The sequence below is a fragment of the Caenorhabditis remanei genome, chromosome X (genome assembly GCF_010183535.1).
Source record: "Caenorhabditis remanei strain PX506 chromosome X, whole genome shotgun sequence".
In the NCBI taxonomy this organism is placed as follows: domain Eukaryota; kingdom Metazoa; phylum Nematoda; class Chromadorea; order Rhabditida; family Rhabditidae; genus Caenorhabditis; species Caenorhabditis remanei.
Window position 1 is genome coordinate 13,930,798 of NC_071333.1, and position 25,344 is coordinate 13,956,141.

General features: G+C 37.6%; 8 protein-coding genes across 8 annotated transcripts; 7 read left to right on the top strand and 1 right to left on the bottom strand.

Annotated features, from left to right (window-relative positions):
* Positions 1-1,477: 1,477 nt before the first annotated feature.
* GCK72_024762 (uncharacterized protein) lies at positions 1,478-2,844 on the top strand (the record flags this gene model as incomplete). The annotated part of the gene is made up of 5 exons (XM_053736035.1): positions 1,478-1,553; positions 2,142-2,386; positions 2,432-2,509; positions 2,561-2,638; positions 2,686-2,844. 5 exons carry the CDS (start codon positions 1,478-1,480, stop codon positions 2,842-2,844), a joined length of 636 nt encoding a protein of 211 aa, XP_053579601.1.
* Positions 2,845-5,353: 2,509 nt separating this feature from the next.
* Positions 5,354-6,604, top strand: GCK72_024763 (uncharacterized protein; the record flags this gene model as incomplete). The annotated part of the gene is made up of 7 exons (XM_003117568.2): positions 5,354-5,438; positions 5,541-5,629; positions 5,676-5,853; positions 5,903-6,144; positions 6,191-6,271; positions 6,323-6,400; positions 6,446-6,604. The coding sequence occupies 7 exons, from the start codon at positions 5,354-5,356 to the stop codon at positions 6,602-6,604; spliced, it is 912 nt and encodes a 303-aa protein (XP_003117616.2).
* A 662-nt stretch (positions 6,605-7,266) lies between these two features.
* Positions 7,267-8,731, top strand: GCK72_024764 (uncharacterized protein; the record flags this gene model as incomplete). Its single annotated transcript, XM_003117684.2, has 8 exons — positions 7,267-7,393; positions 7,460-7,551; positions 7,597-7,786; positions 7,841-8,088; positions 8,135-8,275; positions 8,327-8,407; positions 8,456-8,584; positions 8,633-8,731. 8 exons carry the CDS (start codon positions 7,267-7,269, stop codon positions 8,729-8,731), a joined length of 1,107 nt encoding a protein of 368 aa, XP_003117732.2.
* A 1,519-nt stretch (positions 8,732-10,250) lies between these two features.
* On the bottom strand, positions 10,251-11,273 carry GCK72_024765 (uncharacterized protein; the record flags this gene model as incomplete). The annotated part of the gene is made up of 6 exons (XM_003117864.2): positions 10,251-10,501; positions 10,548-10,657; positions 10,701-10,783; positions 10,829-10,938; positions 10,984-11,101; positions 11,208-11,273. The coding sequence occupies 6 exons, from the start codon at positions 11,271-11,273 to the stop codon at positions 10,251-10,253; spliced, it is 738 nt and encodes a 245-aa protein (XP_003117912.2).
* A 2,149-nt stretch (positions 11,274-13,422) lies between these two features.
* Positions 13,423-15,285, top strand: GCK72_024766 (uncharacterized protein; the record flags this gene model as incomplete). Its single annotated transcript, XM_003118086.2, has 4 exons — positions 13,423-13,510; positions 13,556-13,635; positions 14,614-14,687; positions 14,733-15,285. The coding sequence occupies 4 exons, from the start codon at positions 13,423-13,425 to the stop codon at positions 15,283-15,285; spliced, it is 795 nt and encodes a 264-aa protein (XP_003118134.1).
* Positions 15,286-16,604: 1,319 nt separating this feature from the next.
* On the top strand, positions 16,605-17,435 carry GCK72_024767 (uncharacterized protein; the record flags this gene model as incomplete). Its single annotated transcript, XM_053736036.1, has 3 exons — positions 16,605-16,698; positions 17,002-17,259; positions 17,311-17,435. The coding sequence occupies 3 exons, from the start codon at positions 16,605-16,607 to the stop codon at positions 17,433-17,435; spliced, it is 477 nt and encodes a 158-aa protein (XP_053579602.1).
* Positions 17,436-21,448: 4,013 nt separating this feature from the next.
* Positions 21,449-22,249, top strand: GCK72_024768 (uncharacterized protein; the record flags this gene model as incomplete). Its single annotated transcript, XM_003118013.2, has 4 exons — positions 21,449-21,539; positions 21,589-21,674; positions 21,718-21,794; positions 21,850-22,249. 4 exons carry the CDS (start codon positions 21,449-21,451, stop codon positions 22,247-22,249), a joined length of 654 nt encoding a protein of 217 aa, XP_003118061.2.
* Positions 22,250-23,348: 1,099 nt separating this feature from the next.
* GCK72_024769 (uncharacterized protein) lies at positions 23,349-24,731 on the top strand (the record flags this gene model as incomplete). Its single annotated transcript, XM_053736037.1, has 5 exons — positions 23,349-23,544; positions 23,720-23,847; positions 23,897-23,985; positions 24,075-24,184; positions 24,388-24,731. 5 exons carry the CDS (start codon positions 23,349-23,351, stop codon positions 24,729-24,731), a joined length of 867 nt encoding a protein of 288 aa, XP_053579603.1.
* Positions 24,732-25,344: the final 613 nt, after the last annotated feature.

The following is a 25,344-nucleotide window of genomic DNA, read 5'->3' on the forward strand; positions in this document are numbered from 1 at the left end:
AAGACCCATTCTACAAGATGTCAGTGTTTTACCTAGGAGCTATATTTATTATATCTGGGATAGCGGCGCTTTCAAATTGTAAGTTACCGTTCAATTTGCTTTGGTCCCGTATATAGTTTCTAGAAAACGATGATTCTCTCATTTCTGGCAAGTACTTAATTTTTCATTTGAGGGGGCTGCCACGACGTGTCGAAGTTTATCCGAAATTGGAACTGTTCCAAATGGACATTCCAAGAAAAGGGACAAATTATGGAGAATTATGTGAGTTTTAAAGTTTTATCATAATCTGTGAAAAAACCACGTTTTTATTTTGAAGGCCTATGAAGGGTTCGTTTACGAATTCATCACCTCTGCAGCCTCCTTCTGTTTTATTCTGGCATTTCATGACCAATGCAAATCGTGTTCGACGGTCAAACAACTTCGAATGACGACTTTGGTATTCCTCGGTCTAAGCTTAATAGCAACGATCAGAATGCTACAAAAATATCTTTCAAACAAATGTGAATTTATTTGAACTTAACATGGAATGACTCCCGACTGGCTCCACAAAATTTGTGATTTTTTTGGCTCATTTGATAGATTCTGCAAGAAAAATGACCAATCTAAGAGCTTTTCCGGTGACTGGACCTAATTTTCGAGATTTTCAGATTTTTAGAAAATCAATTTTTTTCGATTTTTTTTCAAAAAATTTTTTTATCATTTTTTTTCTCAATGTTCTCCTATCTGGCGAACAAAGCAAAAACAAGCGAAAAGTAGAAAATTTCATAGGCTTTTTGATAGGCTATGAAAATTTTTTTGTTCATGTCCCTATTTTGACCAGACCCCCGAAAACTGAGAGGCAAAAAAAATAATTTTTTCTGTGAAGTCATTGCGTTGTTTTAAAATGCTTAAAAAAATAGAAGAACTTATGCAAACAAATTTTTTTAAAAAAAATTTGGGGGTAATCGCGAAAAAAAAAGAAATAAAATTTGTTGAAAATTTTGGTTTTTCAAGATTTTGATGGGTATAGGGAATATCTCATTTCTTTTGTTTATGCTCTGAAAACGTTAGTATATTCAAAGAAATTAATAACCACAAACTTTTTGAACCTGTATCAAGAAGTTTGAATGTTTCCTGATCAGTTTCCAATTCGTAGCAGAGGCTCAAAAAATGCATTCTTTTGAGGTGGTGAAAATTTCAAAAGCTTGCAACGTGCTTTAAACGTCAGATAAACAACTGTTGCTGTGAAAACATACTCAAAATAGAAGATTCAACGAATTCGGACACTTTAAACAAAAATTTAAATTTTTAATTTTTTTGAAAATTTCAAAAGAGGGGACCACATGAAATTTTCATGAAAAATGAAAATTTTAAATTTTCGTTTAAAGTGACCGAATTTGTAAATTCTTCTATTTTGAGTATGTTTTCACAGCAACAGTTGTTTATCTGACGTTTAAAGCACGTTGCAAGCTTTTGAAATTTTCACCACCTCAAAAGAATGCATTTTTTGAGCCTCTGCTACGAATTGGAAACTGATCAGGAAACATTCAAACTTCATGATACAAGTTTTAAAAGTTTGTGGTTATTGATTTCTTCCAATATACTAACGTTTTCAGAGCTTAAACAGAAGAAATGACATATTCCCTATACCCATCAAAATCTTGAAAAACCAAAATTTTCAACAAAATTTATTTCTTTTTTTTTCGCGATTACCCCCAAATTTTTTTAAAAAAAATTTGTTTGCATAAGTTCTTCTATTTTTTTAAGCATTTTAAAACAGCCCAACGACATCACAGAAAAAATTATTTTTTTTGACTCTCAGTTTTCGGGGGTCTGGTCAAAGTAGGAACATGACCAAAAAAATTTTCATAGCCTATCAAAAAGCCTATGCAATTTTCTACTTTTTACATTTTTGCTTTGTTCGCCAAATGGGAGAACATTGAGAAAAAAAATGATGAAAAAAAAATTTTGAAAAAAAATTGAAAAATATTGATTTTCTAAAAATCTGAAAATTTCGAAAATTAGGTCCAGTCACCGGAAAAGCTCTTAGATTGATCATTTTTTTTGCAGAATCTATCAAATGAGCCAAAAAAATCACAAATTTTGTGGAGCCAGTCGGGAGTCATTCCATGTAAGTTTACTCGATATTTTTAATTTTTCAGCCGATTTCACTCCAGTTTTGATGCATTTTTCCGGAGAGGACTTGACCAGGGATATGAATTGTGACCAAGTCCCAAATCAAGTTCTCACGAGGTTCAATTTTCTGATGATAGTAGTTGTTATCCAACCAATTCAACTGATCTTGATTGTCACCGCTTTTGTTCATTTCTTGGTATTCTACTTGGAGCACAGGAACCAAACTGAACGCTTGCCTGAAGCAGGCAATGCTGCCCCTGTCAGTTTAGAGGTACTGTTTTTAAGAAGACAACTTCAACTTTCTCAATTTTTATAGGACAACGCTAGTCTGAATGTGCAATTTTCTCCACGGCTCAACTTTTGGCCATTCGGAGCTCCGCCGCCACCGTATCAGGTATTTAAACATGGAAGTAAGACTCTTAGTCTTCAACTCAAATTATTTAAGGACCTGGAACTCGTGGAACGCACCGGAGAATCTGATCCCGCTCCACCTTACACTGTCTACTTGAATCAAGAGGAACAGGTACAAAATAACGAAAAAATATACGTATATTCTACGAATACTTTCAGACTGCACGGCAAGAAATTCATATTCCTAGCATTGTGATTACGACTGTCACTGAAGAAGAGGAAAATGACCCTTCGGTCATCCCAGAAGTCTCCGAATCTCAAGATTCAGTTCTTGCAGCGACCGAAGAAGAAAATACTGAGGAATGCACCGAATGCTGATTCCTTTTTTCACTGCTTCAGATGTTTTATTGATGTCAATTAGATAACTTCATCAATATTACCAGTCCACTCACTCATATATGTTCCAAACTTCTCCCCATTTCGACATTTCCGTTTATTGTGCTCCTCACATATCCTACTTGTCACATTCTAACCTCTCTCATTGTCATCCCGCCTGACTATGACTTTTTTGCCATAGTCTCAAAAATTCAGAAACCTAAAATCGGGTACTTGTTTTCACTTTTGCCATCAATTTGAACGGTTTCTCACAAAAAATATTCAATGACTTCTCATTTCGGTGGTGACGTTTCCCCCTATTTCTTTCTATTCATTCCAATTATTCTCATATCCCATATTTCACATCTCAATAATTTCCAGCCCTCGAATATCTACCCAAAAAGAAAGACAATAAACTGATAAAATGATTCTTCATGATCTATAGGCAAAAAATAAATATTCAAAACTGTATCAAGCAGTCTGCGTCTCCGTTCATCTTGGCCATCCGGATGGGTGCCGTGGGGTCTTGCCACGACGCTGCAAGGGCAATGTTCCGGCTGCGCTTTTTTTTCTCCCATAATTTTGTCTCACTGTTTATGATTTGGTTGGCGCTCGGCGATTGATAAATTTACTCAAAATGGGTTTATTCTGTATTTCAATCATTTTACTAGTATTCCACATACTCGTTGGCAGGTTTTAGCAATATATAGATATTTCAACTTTTGTTGGCCTGAAAAAATAAAAATAGTCCGCCTTTATCTTTTCTAAGAAACTGGCCCGACAGTCTTTAAGGTGTTCATTTTTTTCCATTTCCATTGGAAAACCTCACGAAATCAGTTTACCAAATTTTAGCACGAGATATCAATTAATATCTCAACCCCTGTTTGGCAGAATCATAATTTTTGTCAACATGTGCAAGAAGCAGTTGATCATTTCAACTTTGCACTACTTGCACTTTTAATTTCTCGTTGTATAACTCTCAACGTGCACTCTTATCCTTTGATATCATCTCTCTAGATTTCTTTTTCTTTTGGAAGGTAATTCTAATGAGCAAAGTGCAACTTCCAAATGTACGGAAGCTATACAGCTAAATCAAATTGAATTTAATTCACCTTGACCAATAATTTTCACAGACTGAAGAAAATCTTTCTAAAAAAATCGCTTTGAATACAAGGTTATCCGTATTTATCCCGTTCCTTTTGCTCATAATCCTCAATTCATTCTCTCTTAATATTTGAAATTCTGTATCGTTAATCAGTAATTATCAATAACACGATAGGGTTTGAAAGGTTTCCAATTTAAACTGTTTCTGATTGTCAGCTCCTCTTGTCGCTTCACCATATAACCACTCGATTGGGTTCCACAGGTCTCGCTCATGGGAAGTGAACAGTTTGCCCGCGCGCCACTCTTCCTAAATCTGAGTTTTTTTGTTTTCTTTATGATTATGTGGGCACCCTGTAATTGATAATTCATTTTAAACGAGCATTTAATTTTCATATACGTCTCATGCATGTTTTCGAAGTTTGACCTAAAACATTGCTTTGGTTTGTCGGACAGCTTCTCTTGTCGCTTCACCATATACACAGGTCTCGCCCATGGGAAGTGAACAGTTTGCACCGCGCAGTCGAATTGAATTTGATTTTTCTTGACCAGTCTTATTCACACACTGAAGAAAACTCTTAATAAAAACTGATCTGATTTCAAGGTTATCAATATTTATCCCCGTTCCGGTTGATCACAGTCAATCCTCAAGTTATCCTTTTTAAATGTTATGAATACTGTATGACTTTAATTGTTAAATGTCAATAACACGGCCCAAATCAAAAAGCCCGGGAGATTGCATATTCAAACTGTTTCTGTTTGTCTGCTTCTCTCGTCGCTTCATCATATAGCCACTCGATTGGGTTCCACAGGTCTCGCCAAGAAAAGGGGAAGTGTTTGGCCGCGCGCCCTCTCCCTAAATCTGAGTCTTTTCAATCTTGCTTATGATTTCGTGTGCGCCCTGTAATCGACAACTCGGTGTGATAAAATGATTTTGCATTTTTCCCTTTTCATTCGAATTTTTCATTTCCTCTCATGCATTTTGTAGCCTTTATTTGAGGTTTTCGAAGTTTGACCAAAAAAAAATGTCTTCGGTTCGTCGGATTTTCTGCCTCAACCATAGTTTAGGATATCTCATGGACTAGCTTTCATCAGAATCTCCACTGCATCTGCTTAATCAAGTCACTCCCGACCGAATATTCAATGACTCATCTATTCCAGAAAAGTCGTTATCTGTGGTTACTGTATAAGCATAAGCTATAGAAGCTAAACTATCTTTATCTTCTATTTCAAATTATCACAAACTTCCAAGCTTATTTTTTCTTGTGACTCTCCTCTTACAAAAATATATTCCAATTAGCAAAACTTCACACAAAAAAATTCTAAAAGTATAATTGAAGGATATCTTGTTAGACTCTCTTCTCATTCTTTTTCTAAATTAAATAATCACAATTTCGTTCGTTTTTCAGATATGAGACAAGACCCATTTTACATCCTCTCCACCTTCTACCTCGTAGCCATATGTGCTACGTCTGGGCTAGCGGCGGTTCTATGTCGTAAGTTTGCGTTAAAGTTATTTAGGTAGTTCTCTAGCAAACAATATACAGCCCATAGCCTTTTTAATGTCATTCTGACATAAACGTAATTTCGTATTTCAGGGAACTGCCGCGACATCTCGGACTTCGTGCGAAAGGGGAACTGCTCCGATTTGTTGCTGGAAGGAAAAATAAAAATTTTGGAGGACTATGTCAGTTTTCCTCATCTTTAAATAAAATCCCATTTTTATTTTTAAGGCTGCTGAAGGATTTGTCTACGAGTTCTTCATCTTTGTAGTCTCACTCGGTTTTTTTGTGACATTCAATGATCAGTGCAGATCGACGGTGAAACAATTTTGGATTTCGATTCTGGTGGCTCTTGGTCTAAGCTTTTTAGCTACCATCAGAATGATTCAGAATTGTGTTTCAAACAAATGTGAGTTAAATTGAGCTTATGTTCACCGGATGAGTTTTTGATTTTTCAGCGGATTTCACTCCGGTTTTGATCCATTTTTCTGGAGAGGACTTGATCAGGGATACGAATTGTGACGAAATCCCAAATCAACTCCACACGAGGTTCAATTTTCTGATGATGGTCCTCGTATTACAACCAATTCAACTGATCTTGATTGTCACCGCTTTTGTTCATTTCTTGGTCTTCTACTTGGAGCACAGAAACCAAACTGAACGTTTGCCGACACTCAATGCTGCTCCTATCAGTTTAGAGGTACTTTCCTTAAAGAAGAAAACTTCAGTTCTCTCAATTTTTATAGGACAACGCTAGTCAGAATCAGCGTCGATTTTCCCCGCGATTCAATTTCTGGCCATTTGGAGCTCCGCCGCCACCGTATCAGGTATTTAAACGTTGAAATAAGACATTCAGTCTAAAACTCATATTGTTACAGGACCTGGAACTCGTGGAGCGTACCGGACAATCTGAACCCGCTCCAGCTTACACCGCCGACTTGAATCAAGAGGAACAGGTACAAATCACAGAAAATATTCGTATCTTATATGAGTACTTTCAGAATTCACCGCAAGAAGTTTACGTTCCCGCCATTGAGGTCACGGCTGTCACTGAAGAAGAGGAAATTGAGCCGTCGCTTGTTCTAGAAGTCTCCGAATCTCACAATTCAGTGCCTGCTGCTGGTGAAGAGGATACTACTGAGAAATGCTCCGAATGCTGATTCTCTTCGTCAGATGTCTTCGTGATGCATCTTTGCACATTTCATCGATATTACCAGTCCACTCACTCATATCCGTTTCAAAGTTCTCCCCTTTCTGCTTCTTCTGTTCCTTACATATCCTATTTATCACATTCCTAACCTTTCTCAGTGACATTCCACCATACTTTTTGCCATAGTCAAAAAATCTCAGGTAGCGAAAAATCGTGTATTTGAGTTTCCTTTTGCCATCAACTTGAACTAGCTTGAATATTTTTTTTAGATTCAATGTTTTTGAGATATAACTCTTTGTTCCAATCTGTCGGACGTCTCATTTCGGTTGTGACCTTTCCCTTTATTTTTGGTGTCTGGCGCAAATGTGTTCGAGATACTATTTATTGCTTGAATGTATCAACAGGTGTCAAAGTTTTCTGCTTGCAATTCTAAACTGGCCGAGATGAATATCTGTCAAAAGTGGTGAATACATACCTTTTGCTCTCACCAATTCTTAATTCCTATCGTTCATATCAACATATATTTTCTCCCGTTGAATGAAAGTTTTAATATGATTCTTATAATACTTTTAAATTCTTTTCTTGTGTTTTTGAGTTATTTTCTCTTCTTACCTATGATTTAGGATTTTAATATGTTTCTAATTTCAATTCAGGATTGTTACTGCATCAGCGATGGACCAAGTGATTGGACAAGGGATGCCCTACGAATACATCGAACAAGCGTTGTCCTTTCGGAAGTCCGCTTACTTCTTTTCCCGAATCGCAATGGTTCTCGAATTTGTCTCCTTTGTTATGCTATGTGAGTGTTAGTTGTAGCTGTTTATAAAAACAATATCATTAGTCTCTGTGAAATACCATTTTGAAGGGACCATGTATATCAACCCGGAAGAGGTCAGAAAGATGAAATGTGCAGCCTGGCCGTACTTCTTCGACAATATTGCGAATTTCTTGAACATGGTAAATAAGTAAATAATAATTTGGATGAAGAATTTAATTTTTCAGAATGGCACTCTATTGTTTATCAGTGGTGCTTCGATCGTGATGAACTGTCTGTCTGGATCTCTCCGACGATTCCATGAGTTCTCTCATCGGAGAACTAGGCAAGGATTCGTTGTCTTCGGAAATCTATTTTTTCTCGCCACAGACCTTTTCATACACGTAATCCTTGCTGTGGAGTTGTTTGAACAGAAGGGTGAGTTTAATTTTTATCGTTTATCACTCATTTCACCACCCTTAAATTTTACAGAAGGACTATATGAGGCATTCGTGTTTTTTACTAACGACATCATGCATTCCTGCGTGATTCCTGGGAAAATGATTCGCAGTGTGGTTGCAATCTACGTCTACTGTTTTCTAATCGTTTGTAGAAGCATGTTGATGCTCCACACCTCCATCATTTCTCTGAACTGGCTTTGGGCATACATACGCCACTTCAACCCTTACGAGCTCTACTACCGCTATCTCGAATGGAGAAGAGCGTTTTTGAACGGCCGGGTAGAGTTAAAGTTTTATATGAACATCAATCAAGTATTGTTTTCAGCTTCTCGTTCCCTCAAGTCCTTCTTCCGACAGTGTTGTTCTCCATCGTCCACCGCTCCTAGGATTGGCAAGAGCTCGAATGGGTTTTCCACCAACATACGAGGATATGCTGGCCTACGACAATGCACCTCCAGCATATCAGGTAAAATGATAATACTCGGCAATCAATAATTTGAAATATACCATTTTTCAGGCAGAGGATTCTGAAGTTGCAATTGGAAACAGTCCAGCTGATAGTGAGGAGAGCTTCTACGAGATCATGGCAAACGATGAGGTAATTAGGCCATTTTTAACAAAGTTTCAGTAAAACATGATACTTTAGGGCTTGAATGAAGAGGAGGAAGAAATCAACAATCCGGAGGAAGATGCTCATTCCGAGCAACGCTCGAACGACAACTCAATTTCTGGAAATATCGAGGCGAGCTTCTACGACAACATGTCGAATGATGAGGTATTTAGTTTATTCTTAACACACTTTCGGTAAAACATGTTATTTCAGATTTTGAATGAAGAGAATTTGGAGGAACAAATTACCATCTCGGAGGATCAGATTATCACTTCGGCGGAAGATGCAGGAGATATCGTGGCACACGTCTGATGCATACAGTGCGTGCAAAAAGGATAGGACACCCCTTGATTTCGGGCCTCCCGAACAAATGAAAAAAGTTATGAAATATCTGAGGCTGCCATTCGATTCAGCGTACAAAATAACCCCCGGGTACATATTTTCGTCATTTTACCACTTTTCATATTGCCGTACCACCATAAACTCACTTTTTCGGGCGTGCAAAAAGGATAGGACACACTCGAAAATTCGATTTTCAGGAATTATTTTTTCACCAAAAACCGTTTTGAATGACTAAAATATAGTTTTTATGTCGTTTTTGAGCATTTTCAAATGTTTTCCCTCAATTTCAATAGTGGTGGACAATGTTTGACACTGTTCGAAAATCGACCTCCAGAAATACTTACAGTTTCAGAGTTTGACGGCGTGTATCTCAGTGCTCAGACAACGTACGTGTTTGAAACTTTCAGGAAATGTGAATCAATACGTCAGGTAATAAAATATACAAAGATTTCATAGTATAATAGCGGTTATGGAAAGTTCCACTCAAAACTCTAGATCTCATTTCGACGAAAAATCACTATTTTCAAAAAAAAGTTTTAAACCTTGAAAAATGGTTCGAACTTGTTTGCGAAACATTTCTGTATTATTCTGTTTTGTTATAAAACCAAATTCTTCATTTTAGTTAGAAAATATTCGTTCTGGACACATTTTTCGAAAATAGTGATTTTTCGTCGAAATGAGATCTAGAGTTTTGAGTGGAACTTTCCATAACCGCTATTATTCTATGAAATCTTTGTATATTTTATTACCTGACGTATTGATTCACATTTCCTGAAAGTTTCAAACACGTACGTTGTCTGAGCACTGAGATACACGCCGTCAAACTCTGAAACTGTAAGTGTTTCTGGAGGTCGATTTTCGAATAGTGTCAAACATTGTCCACCACTATTGAAATTGAGGGAAAACATTTGAAAATGCTCAAAAACGACATAAAACTATATTTTAGTCATTCAAAACGGTTTTTGGTGAAAAAATAATTCCGAAAAATCAACTGAAAATCGAATTTTCGAGTGTGTCCTATCCTTTTTGCACGCCCGAAAAAGTGAGTTTATGGTGGTACGGCAATATGAAAAGTGGTAAGATGACGAAAATATGTACCCGGGGGTTATTTTGTACGCTGAATCGAATGGCAGCCTCAGATATTTCATAACTTTTTTCTTTTGTTCGGGAGGCCCGAAATCAAGGGGTGTCCTATCCTTTTTGCACGCACTGTATGATACAAGCACATTACTTCAATTTCGTTCTCTGACCCCGATCTCTCAATTTTTCCCTTTTTTTTGAAATATTTTTGATTGTTTACCGTATTGAACCCCATCCCCGTTTATCTAAATCCTGGTGCAGTCTACATTTTTTTGAGTTTTTCTCCCTTTTTCAATTTTTTTCTAAACCTTCGACTCCCAGGAGATAATTTCGAAAATAAAACCCATCTATATTCAACATATTAAAATTTATTCTCAGATTCTGGAGAAATCACAAGGTAAGAACACACTTATACGTCCTGGAACATGACCGCTGGCGCTGCGCCTTGGAAGATGTCTGGTTTCTCGTCGTGAACGGCGTGATACTTGTCAAAGTTGAGCTTGTCGTCGACATAGAACAGTGGGACGGACACGATCAAGGCGTGGAAGGTAATGAAGTCAAGGACGAGGAGAATAAAGCGGAGATGCATGAGAACGACAGCGCTCGAGAAAAATGGGCAGTTGAATTGATCCGGTGTGAGAAGGAGCAAGGTGTAGTAGTCTGAAACGTTGAGATGTATGTTTAGTTTATCTTTGTTCTTGATGACCTCCTCCGACAGCGGTGAATTCGAGAGTTTGCATGGCCAGGAAGATGAATCGGACTGGGAAAACGATCAAACAGAAGAAGGCGAAGGTTGTGAAGAACATATTGATGAAACTGAAAGCCATAATTAAGATGTTAGTTCTGAAACAGAACTAACCGTGCTCCCACGATTCTGGTGGCTAGGAGAAAGTTCACAAAAAGAGCTAATGAGCTGATTGACATGGTGTAGTAGTTCTCGACCTGGAATTTCAAACATTTTCTGATGACACTCTAGCCACGACTAACATTCTTGAAATCAGTTCCGAGAACGGTTCCGTTGATGACACAGAGCGAACTGTTATCGCACTTTCCTTCGACACATCCAACATCCGGGATGGTGTAATTCAACATTCTCGCTGAAATAAAAGAGGAGCAGTGGAAAAAGGTTTTCTAAGGTTTACCTTTGACGAGTGGAAAGCCGCCAACAGTTAAAAGACTAACGATTGCCGAAACTCCCATCATCACCTGAACGGCGTTAGAGAACATTGCCCTGGTCCGCTGTACACCAGGAGACGGCATCTGGAAGGAACAGAGCTTGGGTACTGAAAAAGAAGAAGGGAAAGAAGAAGGGAAGCTCGTGAAGAGAAGAAACAAGAAGAATGAAGGTTCCCAGTTTGCCACCAACCTCCCCAGCAGCTAGGACACGTTGCCGTAGTCGTTGGAAACTGAAGAGTTGGGATGCATCTGACATCGAAAAAGTGGAAAACGTATCTGGTTGCCTATAGCAAATGCACAGAAACAAAAAAAGTGAACATTTCGAAATTGGAGTGAGTACGTACACTGCGCAAAAAGGGAAAAAAAGCAATTGATGGCAGATTTACGAGCGTTTTTCTTTCTGAATCCGTAGAAGTGCTCTCAATCGTGCAAAAGAAAAAGACGGACTAATGGCTGGGAAATCTCTTTTTCAATTTTATTGTGCTCAGTTTGACTCTGGTGGAAAAGGAAGAATGGAGAAGACGAAAAAAGCTAATTTATTGATCTAAGACACAGGACAAACTTGGAAAACATAATAGCTGGTTGAGAATATCAAAAGGCCTAGTCACGTTTCGACAGAATGGTGTATGTATACAACCACAAAATATAGGGGAGAGAAAAATGAAAGATGAAAAATAATAGTGCTAGAGATTGCCCACGAGATTTGAGCCAATTATTTTTTGGGGATGTTAATTGTGACGTTACTCGAAAAAGAAGAAAGGGGAAATACATGATTTATTGAACAACAATGAAAATGTTGAGAGTGATAAAAATTCAAATTAGGGATATGCATATGACGTGTGTTGAACTTGATACCAGAATATCAGCCTAAAAATGAAGTGACGTAGTGGAGCTAACTGCAAGAAGTTGTGATTCGAGTTGTTCCAGAACCTGTAATAATGGAATCCCAGATATGGTCCACGCAAATATTGACGTCATTATTACTTCTATACACAACAGGTAGTTTGAATTGTTTTCAAATTTATAAACATGAATGCTTGTTTTCCACAATGTTATGTTTTCTTATTCGTTTACTTCAAAGGGACAGATATTTAAGGTCAGTATGTGTTCCAACTCGTGCGACAAAAAGAGACCGACAAGCACCCGACAAACATCTGCATACTTGTGAGGTTCGATGTCGCATTAGTATTTGTCGCAGCCATTTCATTTCAAATTTTATTAGGTATCGATTTACCAATACTCCCGCGCTTTTTTGCAAAACAGGGTATTGTTCTCATTTTCACTATCATTTTCTTGTTTATTTCCTTTCATTCTACCTCTCTACCTCTTACTAGTGAATCATATATGACTTGACGTCAGAAAACCTTTTTTGAACGCGTTCCACACTTTTTGACACTTTGACATACATTTTCATAATCTTCCTCTTTCCTGTTAAATTCGAATTGGTAAAACTTTGTCTTCGTTTCCGACCCGTACCACCAAGACAGTGAGTCATACATAATTAATGTATTTTCTAGATGCTCAAATTGGCTCCTATATGTTGTGTAAGGAGGAGCGTTTGCTTCATGAAGATATGTTCTCATTATTCATTCCTCGACACTTTTTCTCGAAGTGCGCTTCAATTTTTGGTATGAAAACCAAATGTGTACTTTGGTTACTTGATCTTCTCAATCTCAATCGTTTCCTCGACTTTTTCTGGTATATGTATGCGTTTTAGAATTCATGTGACTTCTAAAAAGTATTTTATCAAGATGACATGAAACGCAGATTGGAAACAGAAAAAAAGAAGAAAAAGACAAATGACGAGGAGAACATCATTCCTCTTCAGATCATTTTTTTTTCATTATAAAGTAGAGAAGTGAGAGAGTGAGAGAAAGAGAGGTTTGAGTCGACTGGCAATAATTACACTACACTGATAACAAACTAAAACTGACTGTGTCTTGGATTGGTCTCCTCTACACATGTTCTTTTTCACCCCACTATTTCTATTTCTACCTAATTTTATTAGCCGTGTGGTTTTTCATGGTTTCATCCCATATACCTTTATGTACCTTTCATATCTTTCGTTTTGCCGGTTACGTTCATCGCAATATCAGCAAAGATGCCCAATATCGTTAGCGATTGCGTTGAGAGAGAAGGCGGTATTTTTTTGGAGAGAGAGAGGGAGAGAGGGAGAGAAGAACGGTTAGGAAGAATGACGGACGGCAGTTTTCACTCGCGCCGTCTCCTTCACTTTCTTCTTTTTTTGTGATCAGCTATCTTTTCTTAGGAGTATCGTCCCGAGGTTCTTTTTTTTCGAAGTTTTCCTAATTGGCGTACAATCTCTCATTTCATCCCCTGACAACTTATCGTCAACTGCGTTTTTTTCAGGGTAGTCATTGTTTAGCAATTCTGAAGCGGTCAAAATGTTAAACACCAAGCTGATAACTCAGCTCGTACTGCTGTCTACCATATTCTCGGTGGTCGTTCTGCTCAGCATTAAGTTTCTTGAAAGTGAGTTATTTTGGAAAAATAATAGTTTTAAATGGTTTTTTTCAGTTCAAAAGGACTATCCAAGAAAGAACTTTTGTATCGCATGTCCAAGCCTTGCAGAGGGAAGTCTTCTGAGACGAATCGAGGTTAGTTGTTACTAGTAGCCCTTTTTTCAAAATGGGGATTGTGGCCGTGGCGTGATGTTCCGCATTGCAGAATTTTTTGATTGGCTAGAGAAAAGAGAAAAAGTGGTGTCCAAAGTGATAATAGAGTTCTCGTTTTTTACGAAACACCGTCAGAGTGGTAACCGTTATCAACCGAAATTCTTCTTTCCGTCGTTAGGTGTAGGGCATAACGCTGCTGTGAGTTCCACTGATATCTTTATGGTTTTTTGATCTTCAACAGACGACGAAATATTTTATCTGCTCGATGATAAAAAGGGCTTTGCAAACTCTTGGGGAACAAGGAAAAATACAAATCTGTTTTATAGAAACAATAAGCAGGAAAGTTTCGGTTTTTAAAGACATCTAACTTCAACTGACCGGTTGATTACCAATGAACACACCCTCACAGTTTTGTGTTACGCAAGTAATAGGAGTGATAAGAAAAGCAGTATGTGCGTCTTGATGCGATCAGCTCGCAGGCCATACTGAAAGTAAAAATGAACGTTTCAAAAGTGAAGACTATCTGGATCACAGTTTCAAAAAAAGCAGGTTACCTCAAATAACAGATCCTTACTTATGAAGACGCACTGTCTAATCATAGTGCGTTGTGAATGGTTTGGACAGCTTTGTTATCATACTAGTTTAATTTTTTCTCCCAGATCCTCAACATTTTTGAGTGAGCCCGGAATTATGATAAGCAAAACTGATTTGAAGTTTTTTTGAACCCTGTCAGTTCATTCCATGAAATTCCTGATTGACAGTCAGGAACCAAAAAAAGAAGAAAAGTCGTTTAAACCACCAAGATTCTTATCAATAATTTTTAGCATGTGGAAAAAACATCACGCATGTACAGACAACTTTATGTTTTCCTTTTGCCGTGAAGTTATTGGCAGGTAGAATGAGAAGAAAAAATGGGAAAGGTTGTAAGTGAATTCAAATGAAACAGTAGTAAAATTTCAGATCGAAATCAACTTCAATCTACTTCTCATGTGTGATTTCTTGTCAATGATGATGATCATTTTGTTGTTCATAATGTAAGTTGACTCTCTTTAATATATACTATTGAAATTACATTTCAGTGAAAGATACTACGAACATCCGACCTATCTCTTTGCATTCCACGTCTGCCGGTTCATTTTCAACGCGACCAATCTAGCCACATCAGATATTCTCCCAAAGATCATGAAGCCAATGCTCAGAGAATTTTGTGGATTTGGTGGAGAATGCTCCGATAAGACAGTTCTCCCTCATACCACTGTTGGATTGCTCTACCTGATCTATTTCGCGGTTTTGCTCACCAACTTTTCGATCACTATAATTTTGATGTACTTTTATGAGCCGTACTACCAAACTAGACATACCCCAATCATTCTCCACGTAATCGACACACCACGTCGTAGTCGTCCTGTGCTTAAACTCGATATGCCTCCAGTGTTCGACGCTCCACCTAGATATTCGTCATTCAATCGTTCTCCATCTCCTCCAAAAATGTTGAGAGCCGCAATTCCAGTCGCCAACCAGAAAAAGTATCACCGTCTCGAATCATCTGACTCGTTCTTCTTCCGCAACTCTAAGAATAAGATTGCGCCTTCTACTCTCCCACAATTCCAACCTCAAATCATGGCATGCTGATTTTACAACTTGAATATAGGTGAAAAGTGCAACGAATAATATGAATTCTTGATTGAAGCTGAGTTCTGAAAATGTGTCTATCTTTATATGTGCTTCATTTATAATAAATCGATTTTCATTGTTAAATTCAACCATTGTTGCTATTCAGAACAAACATTTTAGTCATAATAGGAACATGTCTCCCTTTTTTTCTCATTTCACAGAAATTGTCAGGAAAGTTTTTTGTGTTACTTTCGACCAAAAAAATGTGTAGAAGCTTTGTTTCAGCCCATCGCAGCTTTCTGTCCCAACTTTTGTAATCACATGTTAAACAAACCTTCAATTATTTTATCTTGCTCAAAAAATGCTTTCTCCTTTTCAGCTTTCTAACTTTCAATTTCTTTTCTTCTCCACTACAAAAATTATTTTACAAAACTAAAAAAATTTCATCAAGTAGATTCACTTCTAATTTTTCGAAGTAATCTTCTTTGACATAGATTACAATTTCCGTACAAATTTTTTCTGACAAAGAAAAAATGCATTATATTGAGCTGAGATACGATGACATTCCTTTTCGTATTTTTCTTAGATTGAAATCCTTTCCTTTCTTTTTTTCGATTTTACTACATTGACCGCTAACCTTTTCAGAGTTAATCTTCATATGGGCCTTTTCTTTGTACAACAATTTTTTGTAGTGCGTCTTGAGAAGGTCTTCCATTTCATCCATTTCACTATTGGATGAATTCCCCTTGTCAAAATTCACCATTTTCATTCATCAAAAGTTGTCCTAAAACAACTCAAATATGTACCTACTTGACATTTATACCAACAACAATAAGGGAAATTAATTTATTTGGCACCCCATGTTTTGTTATGTTTCGTTAAGAATTCTCTTATTTTTGTTTTTTTTTTCAAACCCTGTTTTGAAATTCTTCTCTTGTATCCAGTTTTAGTCACCCAGTAGAAATAAGTCATTTATATCATACTTGTCACGGGCCGGGCCAAAATCAGGGAAAATTTCGGCCCGGCCCGGCCCGTTTTGAAACAGTTTTTGAAACATTTTTGAAAATTTGATGTTTTTTCTTGGAAATTTTTTGAAAAAAAAAAAGTTTTCGAATAAAACTTCAAAATTCAATAAAAAGGTAAATATGTATGATAATTTAAGCATTTTTTCTGTAAATTTTCGAAAAGTTTCAGAAAATTGTGTTACAAAATGAGTACACATTTTTGAATCCGGGCCGACGGGCCGGGTCGGGCCAGGCCGACGGGCCGAGCCGGGCCGGCCCGATTTTCGACAAGTATGATTTATATCAGAGTTTCAAAATAGTATTGTCTTCCAGATGTCGATTGACGATGTGCAACGTCACATCACAGTCGTGACATTGGGAAGTCCGGCTGCTTACCTTTTTCTTCGTTTGCTCCAGAAGGCGACAGGTAGAAAGTTTCCTGAATCTGGACCTAATGAACTTTTGTTCTTTGATTGCATATTGGCAATGATTATCAGTATCATCTGCTCCCAGTAAGTAATTATTCTGGATATCATGAAACTTGATTTTTAGTCGCAAACTTTTGGAAAACTTCGGGTTCATGGTTGCTCTCACAGTGGCTCGTGGTATTTGTCTCTTCATTCTTGGGATGATTATTTTCTATGTGCCACAGTGGTGTAAGTTACATTTTTAACTTTCAGCTTCACTTCTTTGAAACTCTATTTCTATTACCAACTTTTCTTATTTTCAGTCATCACGCACGAGCCTAGGAACCATACAATTTGTTGGATCTTCCTTTCAATCTATATCATGTGCACTGCTGCATCTCTTACCATGTGCATTGCCGCATTTCTCCATGAATGTGATTTTGAAGAATACTCCTATAGACGTCTAATCGAGTGCTGTCTCCGTAAAAATAACGAGCGTTGTCCACCAGAGTATCAAGAAGCCATCTCCACCTCTGCTCTCCCACCTACATATGAAGAAGCGATCGCATCTCGCCCACCTGGTATTCTACCTACAAATTAATTGCGGCAAATTCATAAATTGTATTTTTGAGGATACACTCCAACCAGTACTCCACCCGTCGTTAGTCCCTCCCAATCAGCTGTCAATATCACTCGCAACACCGTGCGTTACAACTGCTACCAAGCCGAGATGGAGGAAGCTGAGACTATGTTCTAATTCTTTTTCTAACCTTGAATTGTATTTTCCCTATTTTCCCGCTTTGACGCCAACCAACTACATTGCCCTTGCTTTGCTTGCTTTTCCTCATTTCTTCTGAACTTTATCCTCTGATATGACGCATTCCAATCCCTTCTCCAGTTCTCCGAGTTTGATTGTTTTCTCATCTTTTCCAAAATTTTTGAGACTTTCAATGTAAACCCCAAACGCCCTTGGGCTGTTCTTTCATATTTCTTCTCAACGTTTCTCACTCTCTTTATCTCTTTTTGCCACGCAAGAGAGTTTTTTTCAACATCCTTCAACTTTAGAAACATTATTGTAGAAATATGACTTTTGTTAATAAAAAAATGTCCAAAAATCCAAAAAAAATTCAAATATTTCTTTCGCTTCAAATGTTCCAAAAACTTGGCAGCCTCACCCGGAAAGCCGACATCCAATTGGTACCAACAGCTGTCTATTTGAAGAAGCTTTTTACTTTTAGAAGTGTTTGCGGGTATTCGTCGAGGCAGGTATGCACATAAAATCTGATTGTAAAGTCGTATATCATGCCGGATGGCAAAAGTATGACACCAACCGATTCTTTTCTCGAGAGCGCTTTTTCGAGGTGAAAAAAGGAGAAGCATGTGTGAAAAATAAGAAAACAGAGCAATTTCTGATTCATAACTCGGTTTTGTTGTTATTCGTGATGTTTGTCTGGATATGAACTCACGTCGCTCTCTCATTAAATAACTCTAGTGAGAAAAGCCCCACAGGTCCGTCCATCACAAAGTATCTGAAGTGAGTCACTTCCGGTTTTTCTGTTTTCCTATCTGATGACCACACACTTCTGTTTTCGAAACAACATCATAATAGTACTGATTCATTTCCCCAAGACTTTGCCTACGGATTTTATTCATGTTTTCACTATTACTTTCTGACGTTACCGGTTCTCATTTTTAGCTAAGGACTATTATGGATTGTGTCTGCATTGCGTGTGACATTTTTGAATCTTTGCTCTCTATTTTAAAGATATGCTTCTCGAAATTTCCATTTGTCAAGTGACTTACTACTGTCTTTTCATTCAAATATAGGCTCTTCTCTAAAAAATGAGCACGCGGATATCTCAAAAATGTTTCAAAATTCACGTGCATTTTGTTCCTCTTCATTTTTTGAATTCGCTTTTTTTCAGAATCGGGAAAAAAAATATGCTCGGAGAGCGGAGTGAAAGTCATTTTTCTTATGTTTTCGTTTTCAAGCGTGAAAGAAAGGAAAAAAAAGAAAAAAGGGAAACGGATAAGAGAGCTGGTTCATTTTTTCGTTGTGTGAGATGAACAAGTGGGTCTAGATGTTTTAGTATAAAGAAAGAAACCAGAATGTTTTAGTGCGTCATGTCTCGATTTTTTGAGAGAAATGAGAAATAAGACTTTTCAATTTCATTTTTTGAATCTTGACGTTTCACACTCCTTATTTTTCAGTGCACTTACTTTATTTGAAAAATGTCAAAGTAGCGCTTTTTCTTTTTATATTGCTGTGAAAGTTATAAGCCAAGAGAAAATGTTCAGTAGAGTGTGAAAACTTGGCAAACTCTACATGTATGCCGTTATTGTTTCTTTTTCCACACTTCCCATTTATCCCGACGTCTTGATCTCCATTCACCCATCACAATTCGACACCCCTAACTGAACGAAGATTAACAACCGAGTGGCCATGTGTTCTTTTCCGCCGGAATAACAACATCTGTGAATGTGAACATGGTGTGCGCGAGCCCTCGCGCATGCTCATTTAAACAAGAAAACCACACACTTGGTTAGTCAATTTGGCCTTTCCCTTTCCTCCATTCGAAATTTCGTCCGTCTTTCTCTTCTTAATCTATCCAGCTGGTTGGTGACCTCCGAGCCTAACGAGACACTGTGTCGAACTCAATAGAGTTCCACATCATCATCATCATCATTTTCGTGTCCAAACCAGTTGGTTGGCCCTCCCTATCTTTTTCTCTTACACTTGTTTGCTCGGCCGGGTCATCCTGTGTCAGATAATTGCTTGATAAGGGTATACCTCCTCTCATCATGTAACTTTGGTTTTTTCCCTTGAGACTTTGGTAAATACAATGTACAATGCCGTTACACAAGTCATCGAAAAATTCTTTGTCTCTTGCCATCTTTTCCCTGTTATTGTGAAACATGTGGAATTTCGAAAAAAGTTCTCCCCTAAATGTTCGTTGTCTAAAAAGTCGAATTTATTCCCGAAAAAAGTTATTTCCACCTGTCTTTGTTATCCAATCCCCGTGACAACATTGAGAAATAAGAAACAGATTTTTCCGCTCCGACCAGACCGCTTACAGGTTGCTAGAGGTGACAACATTCTCACGAGATCTCTTTTTTTCTTGCATTCCAACAAAGCTTTTAGATATCTGATGTTTTATGTATCTTCGATGGGAAAACACATTTTTTATAAATACACAAATGTTCAAAGTCCATTTTCGAAGACATCTGAAACGATCCGGAAGTTTGTTCTTTCATTTTTTTTCTTTTTTTATAATAATTTGATTTATCCGATCTTTTAGAATCTAGAAGTAAGCTAATTTCAGAACTAAATGTAAGGTGGACACTGAGCAGGGGTGTGCGGACAGGAAAATTTCGGAATTTCGGACACTAAAAAATGTCCGAGTTTCAAAATTTCGGAATTTCGGAATCTCGGAATTGTCCGAATTTCAAATTTTCGGACTTTCGGAATCTCGGACTATTCCGAATTTCGGATTTTCGGAATTTCGGAATTTCGGAATTGTCCGAATTTCGGATTTTCGGACTTTCGGAATGTCGGAATATTCCGATTTTCGGACTTTCGGAATTTTCATTTTTTTTTCTTATTATTTCTCGAGTTTCTTCCAATTAGCCGATCTCATTATTTTTCATTTTTTATTTTCAACAATAAGAACAGTAAATTTCAACAATAAAAACAGTGAGTGTAAAAAATCAATAATTAACATTAAAACAAGTCAAGAGAACTGAATGCAACAATTGAAAAAACTTTCAGCAAATAGATTCCAAACAACAAGAAAACAGAAAATCTTAACAGAAAATATGGGAGACTAATCAAATCCCATCAATGGAAGGTTTCTCTGTAAGAATAAAAGCGCCGAAAAATTTTCAGCGGACAAACACTTTCTATTATCAGTTAGAATTGTTCTTGCAGTAGAGAAAAGTCGTTCCGTTTCAACTGAATTTCATTCCGAAATTTTTTTTTCGGAATATTCCGATCGGAATTTCGTTCCGAATTTTTTTTTTCGGAATATTCCGATCGGAATTCCGTTCCGAAAATGAGCCGATTTTCGGAATTTTTCGGAATTCCGAATTCCGTTCCGCACACCCCTGACACTGAGAAGGTTACTCAATTCATGTCATGTAACCTTTTGTCTGAAAATACAGCTACTTTCTGAGAATCTCAATAATTCCACCTATTAGTTGTCCGTTTTCGTAGGGAAATTAACATAGTTATTATCCTTCTTTCTTTCTTTTTTTATTCTGTGTTTTCCCTCATTTCTCACATTTATATTCACCACACACTTCGCATATATCAACTGACATATAAACTGAACAACTCCTCTTTTTTTCTAGATGTTTTTTTTCTGCACTCCACTTACTTCATTTTTTATTCCCGCTAAATCTTGACAAACGATGGATTTATTACTCCTGTCGTCCGATGCGAAAAACTTTTCGAGCCGAAAAAGAAAGAGTAGCGAAAAAGGAGAGAAAAAACGAAGCAAACGAGAGAAATAATACGCATCGGAACGAAGGAAAGAGTCGTTTACTTTCTGACATACCCGAAAAGACAAATGGGTGGAGTCAAAGGCTTGATAAAAAAAGTCAATCCCAGTACACTACCAAAAAGCCATCTTAATCTCCAGCTCTTTTTTTCTTGGAGTTCCCTCCTCCCCATCTTCCTCACTTTCTTTTCTTCCTTCAAACTTCCCATTTCTTCCATCTTCCCATCCCACAAACTCTTCGTGATCATATACCAGCTATATTTCCAGCGCGATGGCTCGAATGATTCGATGCTTTCGCATCTTATTATGGTGCATCTCATCGCTCTCGATTTGTCTCTACATCACCGCCGCATTGACAGAAAGTAAGAATAAATTGTGGTTGCGTCACAACAATATGATGTTTACATTAAGGTTCCATCAATCATCGTATCATTCCACGTACCCAATGTTTGACCTGCAACCCTCACCAGGAGTTCCCGTACCAAATTTTGAACCAGGTAAAAAATGTTCTTAGACTCCCAAGTTAGTCTATAATTTCAGCTCTCCCAAATCTCGTTCTTCACTAAAATCAACTTCGCCGTCGACTTAAGCATCTTCGTCATCACCACTTTCAACTTGTGAGCTTCCACATTCTTAGTACTGACTTTCCTTTCTAATACCATTGTTTTTCAGGGCTAAAAACGATCAGAGTGGTGCTGGTGACTTCCTCATCTCCATCGGTGTCTTCTGCAAGATCTACTTGATCCCATACGTCCTCTACAACTTCTTCTCCGGTGTCCACAGCCCAGCCCACAACATCAACTACCTTCTCAATAACGAAGTCTGCGGAACTCTTGGAAACTGTCTGAATGGAAATGTCGCTCGCATCTTGTACAGCTGTATCTCAGTCACCCTCATCATGCTGTTCGCCTTCCCAGCTCTCATCGCCTCCTGGGGAGTCATGTACATCATCTTTGTCCGCTACTTCGATCAACCACTCCCAATGGTCACCGAGCGTATCGATGATCTTCCAGCCTACAGCTCCTTGTTTCCAGATTCCCAGCAACTCTTGAAGAAGGATGAGGAATGCTAAATATTTGAAACCGAGTGCATCTAAACACGTCTATCCCGATATTCTTGCTTGTTGAATAAAATAAATCAGAATACTTGAACTCTGTCTTAATAGTTGAATTTAGCAATAATAAAATTCCAACCTAGGCAAACAAGAATGAGAGAAATGCCAATTGTTTGAATGACAGTATCAAAAAAGTTCGGCGCTAACTAGATGCAAGAAAAGATGGCGTTTCACGCCATTTCGCTTTCAATAAAGATCAGCTAACACTTCGGGAATTCGAAAACCTCATCCGTGACACCCAACAAAACAATTGACGTGGTCTTGCATAGCCTTACTGATGCTATGTGTGATTTATGTCGCTTGTCGGCTTCTTCTTGAACTTTCAATGAACAAACTAACATTTGAGTACAAGCACTTCACCATTTTATTTTCTTAATATAACCCTTTCTTTCTATTTGAAGGCCCTTGGAATCCCATTTCGTTTCTTTCTGGCTACATCAAGATAAGAAATCAATTCTGCCATCCGATTATGATTCTCCGCCCATTTATCTCCTTTTTTGTTTCTCTATAACCTATGAAATTTATTTTCCTATGCCACCAGTTGCCTCCGATATTTTTCTCATTCTGTCCTATCTGACTCCACCTCCGTTTCTTGCTCCCAATCCGCCTTTTGTCTTCTGTCCGAGCAGTGTATCCGATTATCTTGAGTGAAACCCCCTTTCGTAGTACCCCCGAAGAAAAACCCCCGCCGAAAAAAAGAGGACATCGTTTTGAGAACACACCCGTTTTCCGATTTTTTCGACAACCCAATCTAGATGAGTGCTTTTGTTCGCTTCCGTTTTCTGTTCTTGTGGTCCGAGAGGAAGATTGAATAGAAAAGTGCTGGCTTCTAATTGCTTTTTTGGTATTTTTTCAAGAGATATATACTGAATTTTTGATTAAAATGGTACCATTGCTATTTAAAAGTTATTAAAACTTCACTTGACATTTTCTTCAGTTTATTATCGAAACCTTATTACATTTTGCCACCAAATTCTTTTTAAGACCAATTTTCTCGACATCCATCTTTTTGACTTTTACATCCTTCAGCACCAGAAGGTTTTGACTAATAAAAATTATGAGCCCTGTGGTAAGACTGAAACAGGCTCCAAGTACTGTAAATCTGATTCAGCTGCGTCCACGTCAACGGAAGGTAAAACAAAACATCATGGAGAAGATCAACGTCGATTTCCGCCGCTATATACTTTGTCTTTCCATCTTGTCATTCACACTGATAACTTTGTTCCTGAGCTGGGGAGCAATGCAACTGGAGGGTAACTTATGTATCAGATTTACAGTTTATAGTGTGCACGTTGTGGATAAAATAATTGTTAGTTGTGATATAATTGGCGGAAACCCCATTTGTGATGCTACCATAACCAATTATGTTGCATGTGACGTACCTTGTCCTTTTTTGTTTTGCTAACCTATGCTTTCTTTTCTTTGCAGATGAAAAAGTTTCAGTTTTTGCAAATCGTACCTACGAAGAGCAACCAAATTCGGGAACTGATGTAACCTGTTTCTATACTAACTACAGACAAGGAACACACGATCCGGAGTGTGATAATATTCTTTTGGTAATAAAACATAAAATTTCATTCATTTTTTCAATAAAAATTATTGCAGACCTATCTTCATCGAACATTGGTTTATTACGGTGTCCGTTTTGATTGTATCCTGAGTTCTCCTCTCATCTTAATCTCATTCTGGTTCTTGTAAGTGCATTGTGGTTTCAACTACATTGTTTTGTATAATCCTTCTACAATTCTTGTCGTGTATATATTTTTTTTCATATTTTTTGCAGCTGGCACGATTCGTTCGGAGGAAAAATGATTTCTGTGGCATTTGCATGTGCCTTCACCAAATTCTTATGCAGCTCCACCGTACTGACATGCATTTTGATTGATGACCCGTGTAAGCAAAAACGGAAATTAAACAAAGAAAAAGGAGGGAAGGAAATTGTGTCCCGCGGAAAAAAACACATTAAAAGATATTTAGCTCAGAATATGCATTAGTATAAATTTAGTCCGATGTTTGAGTTTTTGCGAAACACACTATAGTTTGACAGCAGAAAAACGGAAAAGGTGTTATACTATTTACAGTCACTTTGTTTTCAGCGTTCATGCGGGAAATATTCGAAAAGTCTTACTTTGGCAGCTACGAATCAAAGATTCTCTACTCATACACCATGATCGTCCTGTCCACCTTCTTCAACATCACACTCATTGTTACCATTGTCATGGCCACCTTTCTCCCCGATATATCGGCTTGCAAGTATCGTATTGGAGCATCAGAAGCCGCTGGTGATATGCATCGTTTTGAGTTCAAGAGTGTCTTATCGAATGTAAAAGAAATCGTTGCGAAGAGCAGAAACACAAGCAGAATCTCCGTCGTTGAAGCGTTCCCAATTGGAGATTTGATTGTCAAGGAGCACACATCTGCTAAATCCAATCCAGTCTAATCAATCCGTTACTTCATTTGTCCTTCTTTTTTCCCGCACTCGTCCGATCTCTCATTTGCTTTTTCCATTCATTTCAAGAAATCTCCAACTGTATAAACACAACTATTTTTGTATTTAACTTACCTACTATGTTCGACCTTTGCTGCATTCCGCTTTATATTCCTATGTATTCTAAGATAACACTCTCTGAATAATTGAACGTATGTTCTTAATTTTTTCATTTGCCCCTAATTAGTCCTCTGTTATATTAAAACACACATTTTTGGCTTTCCCATCATCCCAGCTAACTTGAGTTTTATAAATCTCTTCGATCAATAAATGCAACCTGATAACAAACTGATATTAGCAGAATACGGTAAATGAGATATTTATTTGCAACGTTATGGCTCGAAGCATGGACAGGGTAAAAAATTATTGTCTTAGCACTGAACACTTATTGTAAATGTCGTTTACAATTTTATGACAATAACAAAAATCCCTCAAAATCGTTTCGACGATTTTGCTGAAGTATGATTGATAATGACGGAAATACAATAATGATAATGACGGAATAAGAATGCATAGGAAACGTTTTCAACTTGACCCAATCTGAGTATACGGATAATCGTTTTGA